General features: G+C 41.8%; 1 protein-coding gene across 1 annotated transcript in view; it reads right to left on the bottom strand.

Annotated features, from left to right (window-relative positions):
• Sfxn1-3 (Sideroflexin-1-3) overlaps nucleotides 1-22619 on the bottom strand; it is a 94167-nt gene that overhangs the window by 5257 nt on the left and 66291 nt on the right. Inside the window, exon 8 of the mRNA XM_080266914.1 lies at nucleotides 4612-4796. Coding sequence (XP_080123040.1) covers nucleotides 4612-4796 — 185 coding nt within the window. The remainder of the gene's footprint in view (nucleotides 1-4611; nucleotides 4797-22619) is intronic.

The following is a 22619-nucleotide window of genomic DNA, read 5'->3' as shown; positions in this document are numbered from 1 at the left end:
AGGAGTTCAATTCACGTACTAATAAAAAATACTGTACACTAAAAAAAAAAAAAAAAAAATAGGATCTCGCGTACAAGGGGGATCGCGTACTCGGAACTCGCGTGCTGTGGGGATGTACTGTACAGTAGTCACACACAGTACGCGAGTTTATGGGTGGCAGAGGAGGTCGCCTACAAGGATTTCACGTACTGTGAATACATAAACTTAAGGGAAAAATTGCACGTGGGCAGCACCCCCCTTCATCGGTAACCCTTGAGACTCCTTTCAGACCTAAGTATTGTACTGCACAGGGAAACTATCAGATAAAGTAAACCAACAATATTATGGCTTTACTAAATAAGCAAGGATATGGCTTAACTAAACCAACAAGAATATGGCTGCTCACCTTAACCCAAAAGGACAACAGGCATGATGGATATAAGAAGAGGATCTGAGGCGGGGTAAGGCACCTAGCGTGCACCTCCTGCACCACCCACCACACCACCTTCCTCACCACTCTCATCACCAGCACTTTTGACACTTTCACTAGCTAATGCACTCACTTCTTTCATAAACCCTTCAAAGTCTATTTCTGACACCTCAGACATCACATCAGCCTCTTGATTCTCCCCAGGAAATGGCTCTTCTAATGTTGAAGGGAGCGATTCCTCATTCTCTTGAGGCCGCAGGTAATGGGTGATGTGGCTTTGCTTCCTTCTGTTAACCTCCTAGTTGTGCCTATCTGTCTAGTAGCGGAAGGTTCTGTCCAGTCAAGTCACTACTTCCTCCACTCGCAACTGACAATGTTCGATGTCCTTGAATTCTTCTTGAATTTATTGAGGGCACACAGTACCCAGTTGATCCCCATCATCGACAAGCCTCCACTCTCCATCACTGGTGCCAGGCGGAGCATAGGCAACCATTGGCACATCTTGGGGTGGCAATCTCGTGTGCTCGGGGTAACCCCGGATTTGGGCCACTCTTCGTTGCCATCTCGCCTATTACGAGTTCAATTCGCGTGCTATTAAAAAATACACTAAAATTCGATAAAATATAGGTCCTTGGGAACTACGTGATTCGCATACAGTGAGCTTGCGTACTGTGCATCACCATCATCATCCAATCCTACATTGCCCCATAAGGAGCGTAGGAGCCCGGGGCTAGGCACTTGGTCCTGACATTTAAGATGAGAATGACCAGCCTCACTCATCTCTGAATGGCATTACATGAGCAATAAACCCCAAACACCCCTTGGATATAAACCTTCACCAGCTCAATCCAATTAGAGCTCTGTAATTACTCACTAAACCACCAGGCACCAAAACTTGGTAATATGGTTACCACCCAGCATAGTTAATAGTTTCCTGGTGTACAGGAAACCATTTGGCTTGTCACTCAGTGTTGAGTCACCTGTAGGCAGAAGGACGAGGAAAGAATGAAGGAAAGAAAGACAGAAGAGGGTGGAAGGAAAGAAGGATAGAGGGGAGGAAAGGGCAGACACCCGAGAGCAGCACTACATCGAGAGACTGGATGGTGAGCACCCCCACCTACCACTAAATGTACCTACTGTGTGTATACTGTATATATGTATATATATATATATGCACACAAACACATACACCAACATTCAGAAGATAAGCTGGGGTGGGGGAGGGTGGGCAGACAAGGAGTTAGACAACCAGGGGTGGGGGAGGGTGGGGGGATGGAGAGGGAGACATGCCTGGCAGTGCTAAGCGTGGTGGGGGATCGAGGAGAGATGGGGGGAAAAGAAAAGGGATATAGGGAGGACAGGGAGAGCTGTGTGCACCAACACACCCCGTGCAGACACACTCGTTTCAAACCTAGGCAGGGTGGAGTGTTCAGACCTGCGAACTGATAGCTGTTTGGATTGTGAGAATGTTCCCCCATTTCTTTTGTTCAGTCTGGCAAACTGTCTGTTATCAATGCGTTGGAAATCGGGGTATGGGTGTTCTGACAAAGTCAGTGAGTCATACCAACTTAAGGAAATCTTTGTTTGGGCAGCTTTACATAATAAAAAAAATTCTATCTATCTATCTATCTATTGCCAGACGCCTCAATCCCGTTTGGGGTGGCCACAAACAAATCGCCTCCAAGTCGCCCTGTCCCCCACCATTTCACTCCCCTGCTCCCAACTCACACCCCCCTCTCTCATATACCTCTCCACCCCATCCCTCCATCTCATCCTAGGCCTCCCCCTCCCTCTTTCCCCCTCCACCTCACTCACATACACTCTATTCGTCAGTCTTTCATCCTCCATCCTCTCCACATGGCCAAACCACCTCAGTGTGTTCCTCATAACGCTTCCTATCACATCCACATCAACACCACAACGCTCCTTTATATCCTCATTCGTCAGCCTGTCTCTCCATGTGACTCCACAGGCTCCTCTTAAATAACTCATTTCCACTGCTCTCACTCTTGACTTGTGTCCTTCCAACAACGTCCAAGCTTCACTTCTGTACGTTAGAGTTGGTATCACAATATTGTCATGCAGTAACTTTTTCACTTCCATGCTCACTTCCCTGTTTCTTATCACTGCTTTCAAGGAACCAGCAACCTTTCTTCCCTGCTGTACCCTTTCAAGCACTTCACCCTCCAAACCTCCATCCTTACTCATCACACTACCCAAGTACTTATACGTACTCACATTTTCCAATTCCTCACCATCCAACCTCGCTGTACATTCACTGACTTCACCTCTCTCAAAGACCATCACTTTACTCTTCCCTACATTCATCTTTAGATTCCGTTTCTCATCCACCAAGCCTTGCAGCTCCCCTTCGTCTTCACTCAACAACACAGTATCATCTGCAAACAACAGTACAGGGAGTTTCCAAACACTATTCTCTCTCACCAGGGCCACTCCAACATCCACTACCCTACCTTGCACCTCTTTTATTACCCCATCCATGTACAGATTGAACAACCATGGAGACATGACAAATCCCTGTTTCAACCCAACCTTCAAAGAGAAAAATTCACTTAGTTCACCATCCACAAGCACTGCAGCCTTCGCACCATCGTACATACTCTCCACAGCATTCAACAACTTTCCATCTACTCCATATATTCTTAACACTTTCCACAATCCTTGTCTATCCACCCTGTCATATGCTTTCTCCAAATCCATGAAAGCCACATACAACTTCTTTCCCTTCTCTAGAAACTTTTCCACTAAAGATCTGAGAATGAATATCTGATCTACACAACCTCTTCCCTTCCTAAAGCCTCCCTGTTCTTCTCCAACTAATTTCTATGTTCTCTCTCTAACTCTGTCAATAAGTATCCTACCATACACTTTTCCTATTATACTAAGAAGACAAATGCCTCTGTGATTACCACACACTTCTTTTTCCCCTTTTCCTTTGTACAAGGGAATAATTATACCTGACTTCCAATCCTCCAGGACTCTACCTTCCACCCAGGCCAATCTGCACATCTTCCACATCCATTCTACTACTATCTCTCCCCCATGCTTCAGCATTTCACCACACACTCCATCAATTCCTGGGGCTTTCCCTGATTTAACTTTCTTCATTGCTTCCACAACTTCTATCCTACTGATTTCTTCCTGTCTTCTTACCTCCCTCCTTCTCCCAGCCATTCCCCAGCCACTTATACTCGCACTACTTCCATCCTCTACGTTCAAGAATTCCTTAAAGTGTTCTCTCCATCTGCTCACTTTTTCTCCCTTCTCCACTAGTAATCTATCATTTTTATCTTTCACTCCCCTGCTAACTTCACTTCCACCCTGTCTTACTCTTTTCACCTCTCTCCAGAACATTTTCTTACAGTCCCTCCACTTTACACTCAAATTTCTTCCAAATTCCTCATCCACTCTCTTCCTACTCTCTCTTACTAATCTTTTCACCTCTCTCTTTCTTTCTACATATAACTCTCTCTTCCGCCTCTCAACCTCTTCCACGCCCCTATTTCTCATCCATTCATTGTATGCTTTCTTCTTTTGTGCCACAGCCTGTTTCACCTCTTCAGTCAACCACGCTGTTCCTTGCACCCCCCTCCGTCTTCTCTTCCTTCCACACACCACATCACATGCTGCACATAATTCTTCTGTAAATATTCTACACACATCTTCCACGTCTCCCATCTGCTCCAATTCATATTTGCCCAATCGTTCCTTCACTTCTCTCTTATACTCTGCCTTTTTCTCATCCTCTTGTAACCTTTCCACTCTCCTTGCAACTACTCCTTCCTCTCGTCTTTCCCTTCTTCTATTCCTCCAACTTACTAAAATAAATTCCTACAGTTCTTTTATCTGAAGTTGGCCCAGGTTTTTGTTCTGCTGCAGCTTATTTCACATGGCTTGGTGGCAGAACAGAATATTAATATGGCTCTACAATCCTGCTATAGCACTTCTTTGTGGCTATTATCAAGTTCTTGTGTTAAACTTTGATTCAACTCGTTATTCAAGATGGAAAGGTAACAGTTTTTTAAGCTAAGTTAGAGTAAAAAGGGTACACCCATAATTACATACGTAAAGGAAACCTTCAAGTTTTTACAAATGCCGACCTGAAATTGCAATACAGGTACTTATAGGATACTTCAAGCTGAGTAAATAAGACAAAGCTCAGAAGATACAGCTCATCATACCTGAACTTCTGGCTCAAGACTGGCCACAGAAATTGAAGCCTTTTGTGGGAAGAGTGCACAACAGGCTGGTGTGGCAAAAGTGAGGCACACACCACAAAGTGCCACTTGTAGGGGTGCAGAAATCCAAGGGAAGCGCCGCAACGTCCCTCGTTTCTCAAGTATATTCATTAGTATAGGTGGTAGAACTGCAATTGAGGGGGACAGAGTTAGTAGCAGATTATAAGGTATCAGCTGTCATTATAAAGACACGATATGACAGCAAAAATACTGTGTGGTATTACAGTAGTCATGTTAGATACAGTACCATGAACTTCAGTACAGTACATTAATTCTTAAGTATAAATACTATACAATACTGCAGTAATGATGATAATATTAAAATGACATCAAGTGAAGTTAATCTATAAACCATGAGAAGAAAGAATTTCAGTATTTGCAACAATAAACATACATCAGTAAACTATGCAGTCACTCATAAGTCCACCATTGTGAAGAAGTGAAAAATCACCTCAGCAATACAGCATCAACTGAAGTTAATTCTATTTTATTAAAAAAAATATTTCATCCATAATTGTCTATACTGTATGCACATCTACACATCTAAATGTCTGCCATCTTGAGAAACTGGTTAGGATATACTTATAATAATTTAGCAACATTTTATGGTTAGCATGTTATAAAATTCCAGTTAGTATATGGTAATGTGAAGTCACACTTCCACCATTAACATGTTACATAAATGCAAAGTACAAAATGTTCAGAGAATTAGTTGTAAAACACACTCACATAATTGATTTGCTGTAAGAACATTCCTATGTTACCTGTGCACATGTTAAAATGTTTGCTGAAAGGTCAAGACAGAAATTAAAATACTGATACTGATCAGTTCTGTTATTTACCAACAGTACTACAATGATCTCGATTAGTTACCGTACCTCTGAACCTGGAATAAAAAAAAAGTTGACTCAATACTGAATTCCTATTTCGACACCTTCAGGAAAGCATACCACCTCTAATCTCTATGAAAACACAACATAAAAATGCTGTTTCTAATAAGCCTGCAAAATACCAGCTATATGTACAATACCTCTAAACAACACACATGGGAAAATGATAAAAGGTACCTTACCACAACTAGGAACAGCCATGAGAATCCGAGACAGAGCAACCATCGTCACCCCAAATTTGGCTGCTCTCTTACTGCTTCCAACAATGTTGTTATCTTGATCCAGTAACGTCACACCAGTTTCCCGCCATTCTCTAGGGTCGCACAGAGGGACACCAGTATGTACAGTGAGCCAAAATGCAAATGGCTTCAAAGCTTCAAACACGATTTTCACACCGTAACCGCAAACTACTATCATAATACACAGTATTTCTCTACATTTGCCACAATTAATAATTCCTTAAATTTCTTGCAGTGCCAATGAAAATGTATTTCACCAGTATATTGGACAGTTTCACACCCCAGTACCTGTATTAAGAAAAAATTACGGTACAACTCACCAACTTCTGTACTACAAAGGTATAAAATATAATAGATCCTATCTATCTATCTATCTATTGCCAGACGCCTCAATCCCATTTGGGGTGGCCACAAACAAATCGCCTCCACGTCGCCCTGTCCCCCGTCATTTCACTGCCCTGCTCCCAACTCGCACCCCCCCTCTCTCATATACCTCTCCACCCCATCCCTCCATCTCATCCTCGGTCTCCCCCTCCCTCTTCCCCCCTCCACCTCACTCACATACACTCTCTTCATCAGTCTTTCACCCTCCATCCTCTCCAAATGGCCGAACCACCTCAGTGTGTTCCTCATAATGCTTCCTATCACATCCACATCCACACCACAACACTCCTTTATATCCTCATTCGTCAGCCCGTCTCTCCATGTGACTCCATATGCTCCTCTTAAATAACTCATTTCCACTGCTTTCACTCTTGACTTGTGTCCTTCCAACAACGTCCAAGCTTCACTTCCATACGTTAGAGTTGGTATCACAATACTGTCATGTAGTAACTTTTTCACTTCCATGCTCACTTCCCTGTTTCTTATCACTGCTTTCAAGGAACCAGCAACCTTTCTTCCCTGCTGTACCCTTTCAAGCACTTCACCCTCCAAACCGCCATCCTTACTCATCACACTACCCAAGTACTTAAACGTACTCACATTTTCCAATTCCTCACCATCCAACCTTGCTGTACATTCACTGACTTCACCTCTCTCAAAGACCATCACTTCACTCTTCTCTACATTCACCTTTAGATTCCGTTTCTTACACACTCCCAAACTCATCCACCAAGCCTTGCAGCTCCCCTTCGTCTTCACTCAACAACACAGTATCGTCTGCAAACAACAGTACAGGGAGTTTCCAAACACTATCCTCTCTCACTAGGGCCACTCCAACATCCACTACCCTACCTTGTACCTCTTTTATTACCCCATCCATGTACAGATTGAACAACCATGGGGACATGACACATCCCTGTTTCAACCCAACCTTCAAAGAGAAAAATTCACTTAGTTCACCATCCACACACACTGTAGCCTTAGCACCATCATACATACTCTTCACAGCATTCAACAACTTCCCATCTACTCCATATATTCTTAATACTTTCCACAATCCTTGTATATCCACCCTGTCATATGCTTTCTCCAAATCCATGAAAGCCGCATGCAACTTCTTTCCCTTCTCTAGAAACTTTTCCACTAAAGATCTGAGAATGAATATCTGATCTACACAACCTCTTCCCTTCCTAAAGCCTCCCTGTTCTTCTCCAACTAATTCCTCTGTTCTTTCTCTAACTCTGTCAATAAGTATCCTACCATACACTTTTCCTATTATACTAAGAAGACAAATGCCTCTGTGATTACCACACACTTCTTTTTCCCCTTTTCCTTTGTACAAGGGAATAATTATACCTGACTTCCAATCCTCCGGGACTCTACCTTCCTCTCAGGCCAATCTGCACATCTTCCACATCCATTCTACTACTATCTCTCCCCCATGCTTCAGCATTTCACCACACACTCCATCAATTCCTGGGGCTTTCCCCAATTTAACTTTCTTCATTGCTTCCACAACTTCTATCTTACTGATTTCTTCCTGTCTTCTCACTTCCCTCCTTCTCCCAGCCATTCCCCAGCCACTTATACTCGCATTACTTCCATCCTGTATGTACAACAAGGGCACCATACTAACAGATCCTCATTGTGATTAATACTTAATTTACCAATATCCTCAGTGCACTGAAAATTCACTAATGTCTGAAATATCCAAGAGCTGTTGTTGTTGCTTAACCTTGGCCTGTCTGGTTATGCAGACCCTTCAACAATAGGGTAGGCATATGCCTCTGTGGGGCTGTCCTACAGGTACAATACAGTACATACACCATACAGGGATCCAGCTCCGCCTTGTGGTGACAGTGTCTCATCAGGGTTGAGCCAGGGTCCTTCCCATAGCAAGGTGCAGGGAAATATTGGAAGGTATGGCTCCTGGGTGGACACCATAGCTGCTCCACCCAGGCCACACAGCTATACCATATGTAAGCTTCCATTCAGAGCCATACCTGCAAGTTGTTGTTGATCAACCCATGTCTGTCTTGATGAATAGAACCATCAACCACAGGCAAGCAACTGCTCATGCAGGGCTGCCCCATGCAATGAACCAATGTTCCTTGCAACTGACAATGCCTGGCCCAGCAAGGCACAGGAAGATGTGTGGAGGATTGATTCCTTGGTGGATGCCACATATGTGTCTCACCACCCAGTTAACAAGGGCACCATACTATGCTGGACTTCACCCCATAAACTTGTTATATGGTTAACACCTAGCATTGTAAATGGTTTCCTGATCTGCAGGAAACCATCAGACTTTTCCCTCAGTCTGCAGCCATCTGAAGAGGAATGAAGCCTTATAAAATGTGACAGGAAGGAAAGTGAGAAGTACACTCAATCCTCGTAATTTGCGCCAATTTGGGTCTGGACCACTGCCGTGATTTATGAATTCCGTGATTTATGAATAATAACTCTTATGTGAAAAATTTTAAATTTGGGTCTGGACTTCAGCCAACCTGCCCATACGGCACCCTACTTACACCTATCTAGGCACCATCAAACACAAACATACAAATTTAGGAATATTCAGTGCATGTATTAAATAGAAATAAGCAATGTTAAGGGATCTCACCTTAATCCTATGACAAAATTGCGTAAGTGAATAGAGTGGGGTGGTGTTGGGAAGAACTTAGAACCTCTCAGCACTCGTTCTTCTCAAACTCTATCGCCAGCTTTGAAAACTTCTCCCCCCTCTCAACACGATGAATGAGCTCCAAACGTTGACTGTACGACAACGGTGGCAGCTTCTTGATGCCATACTGCTTAGAGCGCTTCATCGAGGGGTCGGGAGGGGCCATGGCAGGTAGGAGGCGGGGAGGAGTTGCAAAAAAAAGGCAGTTAGCTCTCGTACTTCATGGCAACTGTCTGTAGTGTGCGGACTGGCGGGACAAGAACAACAACATGGTGGCATTAGTATGCACACTTGCCACCAGGGACGCGTGGTGATTGGTTGTTGGGTTGCAAGTTTCAGTCTGAATGCCGCAGTTTACGGTTCTCCTCGGAAAAGGCCCACTTGGGTGCCTAGGTCCACGATTTTCATGACTTAACAGTGATTTAAGGTTTGCGGCAGTCTGACAGCCACTTAGCCGTGATTTACGAAACCGTGATTTATGAACACTCGATTTACAAGGATTAAGTGTACAAAGAGAGGAAAGATAACACAGAAACAGAATGATAAAGGTGACGGTAGAAGTAAGCAGCACTACATCAAGTGAATGAATGATGGTTACCATCATCTACCACTATACCTACAAGTAAATATACAGTACCCTCACGTCCAACACGCGTTAGTCCAGCATGATTCGGGTTCAGCATGGAGAGCAATTAATTAGTATTATTTAATACGATTTAATTACTGCAACACGAGTGTGTTAGCATAACATGCACAGAGCTCCGAGATGTGGGCGAAATCTGCAGAGTTCACTCTAGCACGATCACCCCCGGTCCAACACGGTCATACTGGACATTCCCATGATGATGATAGCCAATGAAAAACTTCTGATCAAGTAGCCTTCCCTGCCCGCTATCGTGACGTGATCGTGATGCCGCCCAATTAAAAACGCTTCTGGTGTCACGTGATGTTTTGTTTAAATTTCTCCCGCCACAGAGCCACTCAGTCGCATAATTGCATTGGAAGGTGCTTTTTTCTTGCTGCATTTTCTGCCCTTGTTACTGCATTTTACCCTGCTCACGATGCCTAGGAAGCCTTCTGAGAACCCCAAAAAGCGTCGGCACCTCCCTCAGGCCACCAAGCTAGAAAGCATCGAGAGGAAGAAGGGGAGAGGAAAGTTGACATTGCCAAGGCCTACGACATGAATGAAGCCAACGTGATCATAATAAAAAACTTAAGACAAGATCCTGGCAGCCGAAGGCTATCACACGGCACTTCATACCAGGTTTGCCGAGGATACGATGGTAAATCAGAACAGTAATGTGGTAAAATTGCCGATGATACCACGGGCATTTGGAATTCATCTGGATGGATTCCTGCCGAGCATACGACGGGGAAAACAGTGTGACCAAAACCCAGGCGACTCGACAGAGAATGTATCATACTACAGCATTGAACATTTAGCCTGACACTGAATACATATTAATATTTTAGAATAAATATCAATCGTTTTGAAACCCTTCTCATCGGCGTGCGTGCCAGTTTATAAACGAAGTTGCTTCTCCTTATTCTCTACCGAGTCAGCGACAGCGATCATTTTCCACAGTCACGAGACGGGGCTCTGGCAACAGCGTGAGAAGCATGCACTTTGCCGAGGATTACAGGGCTAGGACAGGCAGAAGAAGGACCTTCCATGGCTGTGGACAAAGATAGTGATTCTGAGTGTGATTTCGAAGGATTTATGAGGGAGGTTTGATTTCGAAGGATTTAGGAGGGAGGTTGAGGAGGAGCAACAGCCATTACCCACTAGTTACGCCAGCAGCCATCCTCCGGGGACCCAGTAGGACTAACTACAGCCTTGGATACCACCTTCCATTCCCAGCAAGCCCACCAATACTATCCTAAAAGGTTAGTTATCATTCATAGCACAGTACCATTTATTATAATTACAATAGTACCAATATATGTATAGGTATATGGTAGGTATTTAGGGTGACTTTTCTGAGGGTTGCTGACATAATTCATTTTTCCCCATAAGCTCTATTGTTAGTCCAACACGTTTTTGGTCCAACACGTGACCCATGCATGACAATATTACCGTGGTGGACGCGAGGGTACTGTACTACACTTAATCCTTGTAAATCGCGTGTTCATAAAGCACGGATTCGTAAATCACAGCTAAGTGGCCATCAGACTGTCAGTACTCCATATTATAAATACAAATCATAACAGAAAGCATGATGGATAGACAGATAGATAGACAGAGCACCAGACAAGGTGTGGGAACACGATATTAGCTTGCAACTCTTTAAGTGAAGGAATGTTGATCGTGCACCGGAAGCAGTACATACACACAGACATACAGTGTTCTAGAAGCTTCCACGACAGTAGAGCACACGTGACACAACCCCTGCTACACCAGAATGTAGGATTCTGAGATCAGGAGACAGGCCATAGAACCGACAGGTAGTGGAGAGAGCGAATAAGACGAGGGGTCCAACTAGACTTACTTAGTATATTAAGTCTGTATAATACATACGCTGCTCAACTTAGACTTTCTCTGAAGATAATAAATCAAGATCAACTCCCTGTATTCATCTTTAACTCCTGCTGCTCTTCAGTTAACTCAAGACTCACCTGTTACAAGAATTAAGAGTTACATATATAAAAATGTTGGCTACAAAGCTTTAACAAGACTGCCGGCAACCTTAAATCAATGTTACTTCATGAAAATCGCGGACCTAGGCACCCAAGTGGGCCTTTTCCGAGGAGAACCGTAAACCGCGGCATTTAAACTGAAAATCACGACCCAACAACCAATCACCGCGCGTCCCTGGTGATAAGCGTGCATACTAATGCCACCATGTCCCGCCAGTCCGCACACTACAGACCGTTGCCGTAGAGTACAAGAGTTACCTGCGTTTTTTGTGCAACTTCCCCTCGCCTCCTACCTGACATGGTCCCTCCCAACCCTCCAGTGAAGTGCTCTAGGCAGTATGGCATAAAGAAGCTGCCGCAGTTGTCATACAGTCAACGTTTGGAGCTCATTCGTCGTGCTGAGAAGGAAGAGAAATTTTCAAAACTGGTGAAAGAGTTTGGGAAGAACGAGTACTGAGAGGTTCTAAGTTCTTCCCAACACCACCCCACTCCATTCACTTAAGGCAGTGTCTGGTCATTCATTCTTGGTGGTAACATCAGAATTTGTTCAATTCTTATGGAAACCTATGCAAAAGTTTCCTTTTCCATGAAGTATAAGTCCTCTAAAAATTACTTCATTCCCATGTGTACATACATCCATAGTAATCAGCATAATTACTAGAAAAAAGAGTATCTTTGAAAATGACATTTTATTGAACCAGCCATACCAATATCTTTCATACAGTGTTAAAATGAAAGATTAAACCTCTGGTAATAGTTTGCTCAATGTCAATTTTATGTAACTCTTATCTTTAATTTATTATGATTTTTTACTTTGATCTAACATAAGAAAGCTGTGAAATCATGAGGAAAAAAATAATAGGAAATTTTACACAACAGATTCCTTTCATTTCTCTTGACCAAAAAAAAGGGCATGAAATCAGCTTTAAAATGAAAAAAGAAGTACCCAAATCGGTGAATTAGCTGATGAGATATGATCCTTGAAAGTATAATAAACACAACTTTTCAGGAGAGGGTATTTAAACTTTGAGCTGTCACCGTCACTGAGCCAGACATTTAAAATCCCCCAGGTACGTAGTCTGCTCCATCATCTGTGGCCCTCTTACGTTTTCTCTCACTCCTCACTTGCATACATTTTCTCTCAATCACCTCTAGGCTAGACTTTGACAGTTAAGTGTGGGGAGAGCCAAGGAGAGGTAGAATATTTCCTCGCACATATCCGATGTTGTAGTCGAGGACAGCCTGTGCTATGGCTAAGTCCAGGATAGCTTTGTTAGCATTCTTGTACTTAGAAAAGCAACACTGCTTCAGTACATGCTTTTTCACCCCGCCCATAGTGGTGGTAAGACAGCAAAAGCGTGCAAGGAGAGGGACTGGTCAGTCAAGTGTAGGAGCATCCTCCCCTTCTGAAAGTTTGGTGGGTACTGAACTGTTGTGTTGATGCCTTGGTGGCCTTTCATAGAGTAGCTGGGACGAAAAGTTGACAAAAACATTCAGGAATGTAATTTATGGCAAAGAAAAAAAAATTGCATATAGTGGTTTATGTTAATTAGGGGGTTTTATGAGTTAATAGGGGTGATGGGGTTGCCGGAGGTTGCAATATTTTTATCTATTTTAATATTAAAAAAGTACTTAGAAAGCAGTTATAGATGTAAAACTTTGTCACACTGTTGCCACCATCAGAGACATATTTTAGAAACATTTAACAGATTTTCGACAATGTGTCAGAAATTATCGTACATTTTGGCCAGACACGCCCTTAAGCAATTTCGTCATAGGATTAAGGTGAGATCTCTTAACATTGCTTATTTCTATTTAATACATGTACTGAATATTCCTAAATTTGTATGTTTGTGTTTGATGGTGCCTATATAGGTGTAGGTAGGGTGCTGTGTGAGCGGGTTGGCCAAAGTCCAGACCCAAGTTAATTTTTCACATAAGAGTCATTATTCATAGATCACGGAATTCATAAATCACGGCAGTGGTCCAGACCCAAATTGCCGCGATTTACGAGGATTGAGTGTATATGTTCACTAAATTTGCTTTTCACATACAGTAAACCCTCATTATACAATGCCTCATTGTACGATATTTCGCTTATACAGTTTCAAAATTTTAGTACCCTATGCCCACTATACAATGGGAACGATTTGCAACAACGATGGATCATCCGCGGCTCAGTGAACAGCGAATGTGCAAACGCAACAAAAACGTCCTCACACTATCATTAGACCACACACACTTGTCCACCGGTCCAGCCTCATTAGCTAGCCCTGCCCAGCCAGGAAGTTCTGACATTGATGAGTGAGGGCTTTGAGTCCCTGTGACTGTGAGGCCGAGTAGGGACAATTCGCCGTCAGGACGATTCCCCATCAATTATTTACGTATCAGCTTATTTAGCAAGTACACTAGTTTTTTAATTATGTAAGTTATAAAAGTGATGGTGGTTTATTGTTTATATAGTAAATGTAAAATATGGCATCAAATCATGGGCATTAAATGAAAAATAATAATATATTGAAACGTGAATCAGCTGATTTATGATCGATCCTTCATCTTAGCATTAGGCTACATACGAGACATTGGCATTTATATAAATGCCTAATTACCTTAAGTGAACGATCGACATACTTTGGAATTATACAGATAATCTTTATTTTACATCTATATAAATGTTTCGGTATATTTCACCATCAAGTCAATTCGCCATCACAACAATAACAAGACAATTCGCCATCAGGACTTTTCGTCGTCAGGATGATTCCCCGTCGTTTATTTTCATATCAGTTTATTTAGGAAGTACACTAGTTTTTTAGTACTGTACTTGTACCTCTTCAAAGTCGTTTTAAAATATACCCAGGATGTTGTAGTACCAATGGAAATTAATGAAAACAGCTGTGGGTGATGCTAGAGCATAATTCAAAGTCAACTACAGCAAGGTAGAAACAAGTTAAAGATTGTCTAAAAATGCAACTTACAAATGATATCCAAAGCCAATGCTATTGAATGAAAATAGACTTTGATAGATCCCCCTGAGAATTAGTTATTAAAGTATCAGTTAATCAGTAATAAGTATGTTTATAGAATGACGGGGAATTGTCCTGACGGGGAACGTCCATATTATGACGACGAATTGTCGACTTCATGACGAATTGTCTAGGAACCACATAAACAACCGTTGCTTGCTTCAGTGAAGGTAAGATCTACTGTATACTGTAGTTTTCATGCTTTTTTCTCTTTATTCACTATTAATGTGTTACTTTAAATGTTTAAACATAAGGATATTTCAAGTATGTGAGTGCTAAGGTGTGTGTATGTGAGAGTTTAGGCACGTCTGGGAACGTATCCCCATTGACTCCATGTTATAATGGGATTGCTATACGATGGATTGCTTTACGATGGGGTTTTCAGGAACGGAACCCCATCTTATAATGAGGGTTTACTGTACTGTAATATGGTCTTATAAAGAAAACCTCAGATTATCAGACTAGTTCTCCAGTTAATCTGATATGTTTATCATAATATTTAGGAACCTTCATCAAAATGTTTATTCTGGCCAACCAACTGCCAGTCCAATAGTACTATATTTCAAGTCCTGGTGCAGGCAGCCAACACCATTCAACTCAGGTTTCTGTCCACCCTCTGTGGGTTGCTTTTGCTGCTTCTCATATTTTGTCATAAGTTGGTAAAATAAAGGAGATAGACCACAGACCCCAGCCACTTGCACAATCCCAAGTCCAGGCATGGGAAATCAATGAATGACTGATCAATCTACTCTACAGTAGTGCCTGGTAATAAGAGCCATGTGGCATGAAGGTAGAAGAAGATAACAGAAGTGAGAAAATGCAATACTGTTTCATTCAGTGCTACCGGTTAACCTTGAAAATCTACTTCTTTGACTGATTCCTTGCTTTATATTATCAGTCTCTTGCACTGTTCTTGGTCTATTAATTCCTCCTAGCTTTTTCATACAGTGCACAACTCACTTGGGTGATTACTCTTCTAACAGTAGACTGACTTAGCCCTGTGGATCATTGACAACTGACCTATACTGACATACAGTAACTGTTAACCTAAACTACCCTGACAAAACTTAATTTTAACGTAGATGCCATAACGGGTAGATACTCTGACCTACCCTAATCAGACCTGACCTAACCTAATTTTAATGCAGATTCCATAAGAGAGGGATATAGCCTACACCAACCCAAACCTAATCTAACTTATATTAAATAATTTCATTTTAATGTAGATGCCATAAAAGAGGGAGGTATTCTACCAAAACCTAATCTAATAAGACATGACAACCTCATCTTAAAGTAGATGCCATAACAGAGGGGATACCTAACCTAACCTATGCAGATGTGATAAGCGAGGAAGGTAACCTAACCTAACCATACCTGACTGAACCTAATTTTAACATAAATGCCATAACAGTGGAAGGAAAGAGCTAGAAAGTCTGCCCTCCCTCCTCTTTATTTACTACTACAATATATAGAAATGCATTTGCAATGGATGTTCATAGAAGAGAAATTGCTTAGAGCTGCCTAAAGTGATGAGCATATTTTCATTGTCAGTCAGCTGGGTGTAATTTAGAAAATACAGTGGAGTCTCTTTTATCTGAACTTCTTTTAACCGTAATATGCCATTAACTGTAAGTTTTACTAAAACGTTCTCATTTCTATTAACCGTAAAAATCTGAAATCTATCTGAAAATTCAAACACGGCGGGCTTGTTTCGCGCCACTGGCGTTAGTTTACGTTTGCTTCGCTAGTCACTAGAGCAAGTTGCCCACTCCCTCACTTGCATCCACCATCTCAGAAGATATGGATGATGTGGGAGATGATGCAGATGAAGTGGAAATGAGTGAATAAGGAAACAGAAAATATGAAAAAACAATTAGGTTTAAGACTTTATTTGTTTGAATTGCTTACTGTGAATTATGTAATTGTTTTGGTGAAGGTTTAAGTTTATTTGAGCGAAGATTTATTTAAGTTGACAGTTTCTATTACAGTTGCAAAAGTTAAGTTACAGACATAGTTACTACAGTGTATTAAGTGTTTTGGTGATGGTTGAGAGGCTTTTGGGGTGCCGGTGGTAGAGGTGGACTAGACGTCACCAGAAATGGGTGATGGGTTAGTACAATACTGATCCCTTGTATCCTACATATTATTATAGTATCTTTTATCCGAAAAAAATTGATTAAACAAAACTTCGAAAGTCCCATGATATTTGGATAGAGACTCCACTGTGTATATATATATATATATATATATATATATATATATATATATATATATATATATATCATCCATCCATCATCTAATCTTATATTACCCCATGAGGAGTGTAGGAGCCCGGGGCTAAGCAGCTGGTCCCGACATTTAAGATGAGAGTGACCAGCCTCACTCATCCCTGAGTGGCATTACATGAACAATCAACCCCAACCACCCCTTGGATATAAACCTTCACCAGCTTAATCCGATTGGAGCGCAATAAGTCACTAAACCACCAGGCGCCAAAATTTGGTTATATGGTTACCACTCAGCGTAGTAAATGGTTTCCTGGTGTACAGGAAACCATTTGGCTTGTCACTCAGTGCAGAGTCACCCACAGGCAGAAGGAAGAGGAAAGAATGAAGGAAAGAAAGACAGAAGAGGGAGTGTAAAGTTACCCATAGGCAGAAGGACAAGGAAAGAATGAAGTAAAGGCAGACAGAAGAGGATGGAAGGAAAGAAGGATGGTATATATATATATACACACAGTATTGTCTGCTCGAGTAACCCGATGGCTTTTCCTCTGCTATGTTTATTATGTATTCCTGTTATTTTATTGATGAATGAACTCTCTCAGAACTTCTTACAGCACAAAAAATTATTATGGGATGTCTTTTACCACTGTGGCAGTTCAATTAATGCTTTAATAACATTGTTTTGACTGGAAGCGGGCCAGAGGCTATCAGCAGGCCAAGGGGTCACATAAATGATAAACACAGTAATTCTGTGTTCTGGCACATGGTCAGGTATGTTCTTCCTGTGCTAAACTTGCAATGCCAGATACTGTATCACTGCAAGATGGCTGCACCCATTCTCTGTGATTTACAGTACTATTTATGCCCTAGTGTGTATCTTGAGGTAACACTAGGGGATCTAGTATCTTCAGTGTTTTGTGAATCCATCCCCAGAATGAGAGACATTCGACAGAAGGGGACCTTTACGAGGTACTACCCAAAAGTTCCAGTACAGTAATTCAAATATTGTAGGAAATACGTTACCTGACCTGCTAGTTCTCACTGTCGCCTTCGAAGTAGTCCCCTTGGGCATGTATACAGTGGTCCTAGTATTTTTTCCAAGAGTCCACGCATCCCTGGAAGGCTTCAGGCATGATGTCTTGAGCACCTCCTGCGATTCTGTCTGAATCTCCTCAGTTGAGTGAAATTGACGCCCTTTCAGTCATAATTTCAGCTTGGGAAACAGGAAAAAGTCGCAGGAGGCAAGGTCAGGCGAACAGGGTGGGTGGGGAATGACTACCGTGTTAGTTGAAGCCAGGAACTGACGGACAACAATTGATGTGTGGGTGGGAGCGTTGTCATGATGCAGGACCCAGTCCTTGTTCTTCCACTGTTCTGGACGTTTGCAGCAGATGTTCTCCCTCAGATGCTGCAAAACTTCACAGTAAAGCTTTCTGCTGACAGACTGACCAGGTGGGACGAATTCCTTGTGAACAATCCCTTGGATATCAAAGAAAACGATCAACATCGACCTGACATTACTGCGCCACTGGTCTGCCATTGCAAAACCGCCAAACCACCTACACACCACGTTACAATAGTAAGTGTAGCTCAACAACACGTCCATTCACAGACACGGGTGGAGCCACACTGACACACAAGGGGTGCTGCTGACTCCTAACGGCAAAAGGCAAAACTGCAAACGGCTGGCTCCCTCGGTTCAAATTACTGGAACTTTTGGGTAGCACCTCATAGCCTGAGAATGAGGGGAAGGACATCATGATATACTAGTGATCATCAAGTGAGTAACAGGAAGTGGAACATGTGATGAATGAGAAGTACGTTTAGTGACGGCAAACATGTAGTGGGGGTCTCCATACAGGAAAGGGTGGGTTGAGAAGGGGAGTAGAGTGTAGAGACTGATGCCAAAACAGTAAAAGAGCTAGAATGAGAAAGTGGAGAGGATGATGAAATCAGTGGAGCTGACATGGACAGAGGAAATGACGGAGGTGGTACAGACGCAGACACAGATATAGCATGAGCAGAGTGTAGTGCCCAGGAACAGGAGAGGGGAAGGTCATGACCTTGTTGTATGGTGTGCTTTCTGGTGGGCAGCCCTAAAAGCAAGGCCTTCCACAAATTGGAAGACAAGAAACAACCAGTTTGAACTGAAAGTATGAGCAGCCTATTTATAAGTGGCTGTATAAGTATTCCAATAATTGTGCAAGCATCTGGATCATGGCCAGGAGCAGAACAGACAGGGGAAGTTTGGGAGGACCTGCAATATTTGACAGGGTCGCCAAAGTCCCAGCAATTAGTTCACCATCACTGTCTATGCCTGAAAGACCTCAGAACACTGCCAAAATTAGAAGGGGTACTGTATTTTTAAGTTGGGTATGGATATAGGTAAAGTATGGATACAATAAAGGATATTGCCCATATCCGGTCATGCCTTTGGCTCAATTATGATGGATAATGAGGGATTACTGTAGTATAGTACTTGTCATAATGTACATGCAGTATTGTATACCAATAAATTAATAGTATATATCACTCTGTAAAGTGTACATGTTGCTGTGCAACCAACTAAGCAACAAAGTAAACAAGGAATAAAAGTTTGGGGGCCTCACCACAACAAACTACACATATACACAAGCAATACTTAAAACTTTTATGATTCCACATAAAATATGTCTATACAACTTTACCTTGCCTTTTACCATACCTGAGACAGAAAATGAATTTTAAACTAAATACTCATTAACAAATATATCCATACTTCACCTGCATTGTATCCTTTGCTGATATAATCATCTGCACTTCTTTCCCTCATTTTCATCTCATTTACGTTAATACTTTTAATTTTAACCCGCTTCTGTAAATTTAAGAGAAACTTTTACAGTGCTGCTACTTAACTTTCATACAGCAGTCCACCTGCAGCTTTTAAAATATGATGTACTTAAAAGATGACTTTCAGCAAGTTGGCGTATTGCATTACCCAGGGAAACCACCAGTACCAGCATCCACCATTACCACATAATACAGTGTTAGTTCAAAGTGTGTAGAAGGCCAGACCTGAGTTGGCAGAGCTTTATCATATATGATTAAACTCATCCAGATTACAAAGGCTTGTGCTATATAATACTGTATATATACAGTGCACCCTCACACAACGTGACTTCATGGGTGGCAGAAACCCTTGCATTCTACGATTTTGCACTGTTTGAATCAAAGAACTTTTGGGAGAAATGTTATCTGGTGAACAGCCCACCCAGGGCTTGGTCTTTGGGTCCCCTTCCAGCCTACTCTACCCTCTTAATACTTTGTCTAATACTACTTCTAGTTGGACCAACAAATAAAACAACAAACAGAACACAATGTTCCTCCAATGTGATCCTCTTGCTTTTAGAATTCTTTGGTGGGGCCATGATGAACAGGTGGGTACTGCTATGATGCTAAAACAGACCACAGGATGCGAGGTACAACAAGTGTTCTTGCGGCAATATGGAGGAGAAGTGTCTGTTTACCCTGGGAAAGTCGGGAGATGGCATGCAGCCCGACATTTTGAATCTGGCTCTTTGCCAGCCACCTGCCTTCGTGTGACTGACTTGCATTGTCCAACCTGACACTCATAGTAATGGCGGGAAGTCCATTTTTGCCTTGGAATCATACAGCTCATTCACATGATGGGAAGTTCAATTCGCAGATTTCTATCTATCTATCTATCTATTCCCAGACACCATAATCCCATTTCACATTTGATAAAAATAATAATTTTCTGGGTTGACCTTGCATTGCAGGTGATTTGCACCGAGTTCACATTGTGTGGGGGTGCACTGTATATGCTATGTATGTATATATATATATATATACTGTATATATGGAGGTCCTGAAGATGCGAGCAATTAGGTTTCACCTGACATAATCATATAATGAATTATCATACAACAAAACACGTAACTAATGGTAAAATGGACCCCATCAAAGGCAAGTTTTAAGCTAAAATATACAGTACCAAATGCAACAAAAATATTTATATTACTGAACTGTAGGGAAAGCAACCTGAAGGAGCAAACAGCATGCAAATAACATGACTGCTCATTAATTAAACATATAAAACATGCATAACACTCATCTATAGATGGTAATGTTGTGATGGAGGTGGGAAGCTGGCAGTCGGCAGCTGAGCAGCCGTGCCAGGTTCCCCAAAAAATATTATCATACCCAGCATGTTAAAATTATCGCTTTTTGATCAAAATTATCGCACTCATAAACAAAGGCCTTTCTTCACGTAATTACAGTAGGTAATTACTGTGGAGTTAATATATTTATACGTGGAGATTACTGAATTTGTTTAATTGTTAAGTACCTACCAGATTATAATACTGGTTAAAGTAAGGGTTAAATTAAGTCCTACTGTTGTAACAGTCTTACAGGTGACTTGTTAATTTTGCAATCCCTGATTTATTTTTCAGATTATGAAATTATGAAAGGTATCACATTATCGCATATCACAAAGTGTGCCAAAATATCGCATTTTGTGATAATTATCGCATGTCTGGCAACAATGCAGCTGAGCAGTCCCGCTATTTCTATCCGATGTTGAGAGAAAACGGCGGTGACTGCATTTGCTGGGATGACTGAGTTAGAATCCCCCCACCTCGCCCCAGACTGAACGTCTTATCATTGGATTTTTTAGTTTGTATAACGAAAATAGTCTCTAATTTACCCAGGTAGTATCATCGGCCTCATATATTGAGTGGTCGTATAACGGTACCTACCTGTATATATATACAGTATGTATATGCAGTATATATATATATATATATTATATATGAGTGGTCATATAACGGGACCTACCTGTATATATATACAGTATGTATATACAGTATATATATATATATCTATCTATTGCCAGACGCCTCAATCCCGTTTGGGGTGGCCACAAACAAATCGCCTCCAAGTCGCCCTGTCCCCCGCCATTTCACTGCCCTGCTCCCAACTCACACCTCCCTCTCTCATATACCTCTCCACCCCATCCCTCCATCTCATCCTCGGCCTCCCCCTCCCTCTTCCCCCCTCCACCTCACTCACATACACTTTCTTCGTCAGTCTTTCACCCTCCATCCTCTCCACATGGCCAAACCACCTCAGTGTGTTCCTCATAACACTTCCTATCACATCCACATCCACACCACAACGCTCCTTTATATCCTCATTCGTCAGCCTGTCTCTCCACATGACTCCACAGGCTCCTCTTAAATAACTCATTTCCACTGCTCTCACTCTTGACTTGTGTCCTTCCAACAATGTCCAAGCTTCATATATATATATATATATATATATATATATATATATATATTTACAGTATGTATCTCTCTCTCTCTCTATATATATATATATATCTATATATATATATTATATATCTATATCTATCTATCTATCTATATACATATATATATCTATCTATATATAAATCTATCTATCTATCTATCTATCTATATATATATATATACTGTATATACAGTGCTCGTCAGAAGTATGGAGCGCCCTGCGTCCCTCCTGAGAAACAAACCTTTCAACATTGAAAAAACATATAAATAATGCATTTTATTTACCTTTAGTGCTTCGTAGGGTAGCCTTTACGTTTCTTCACGGACCTGAGACGTCTTGGAAGTGAAAGGGCGAGGCTCCTGAGGTGCTGGAGCGGTATTTTGTCCCAGGAGTCACGAATGGCGGCTTCCAGCTTAGGCAGAGAGCTCACGTCCTTCCCTTGGAGACTCTTCTTTACGAGGTACCAGAGGTTTTCAATCGGGTTGAGGTCTGGGCTATTTCCTGGCCAGTCTGTCATGAATGATACCTCACAGTCACAAAGCCAATTGGTGACC

The sequence above is a fragment of the Coenobita brevimanus genome, chromosome 22 (genome assembly GCF_032717465.1).
Source record: "Coenobita brevimanus isolate Jiangsu-jjx chromosome 22, ASM3271746v2, whole genome shotgun sequence".
Classification (NCBI taxonomy): domain Eukaryota; kingdom Metazoa; phylum Arthropoda; class Malacostraca; order Decapoda; family Coenobitidae; genus Coenobita; species Coenobita brevimanus.
This window is presented reverse-complemented; position numbering and strand designations above follow the sequence as displayed.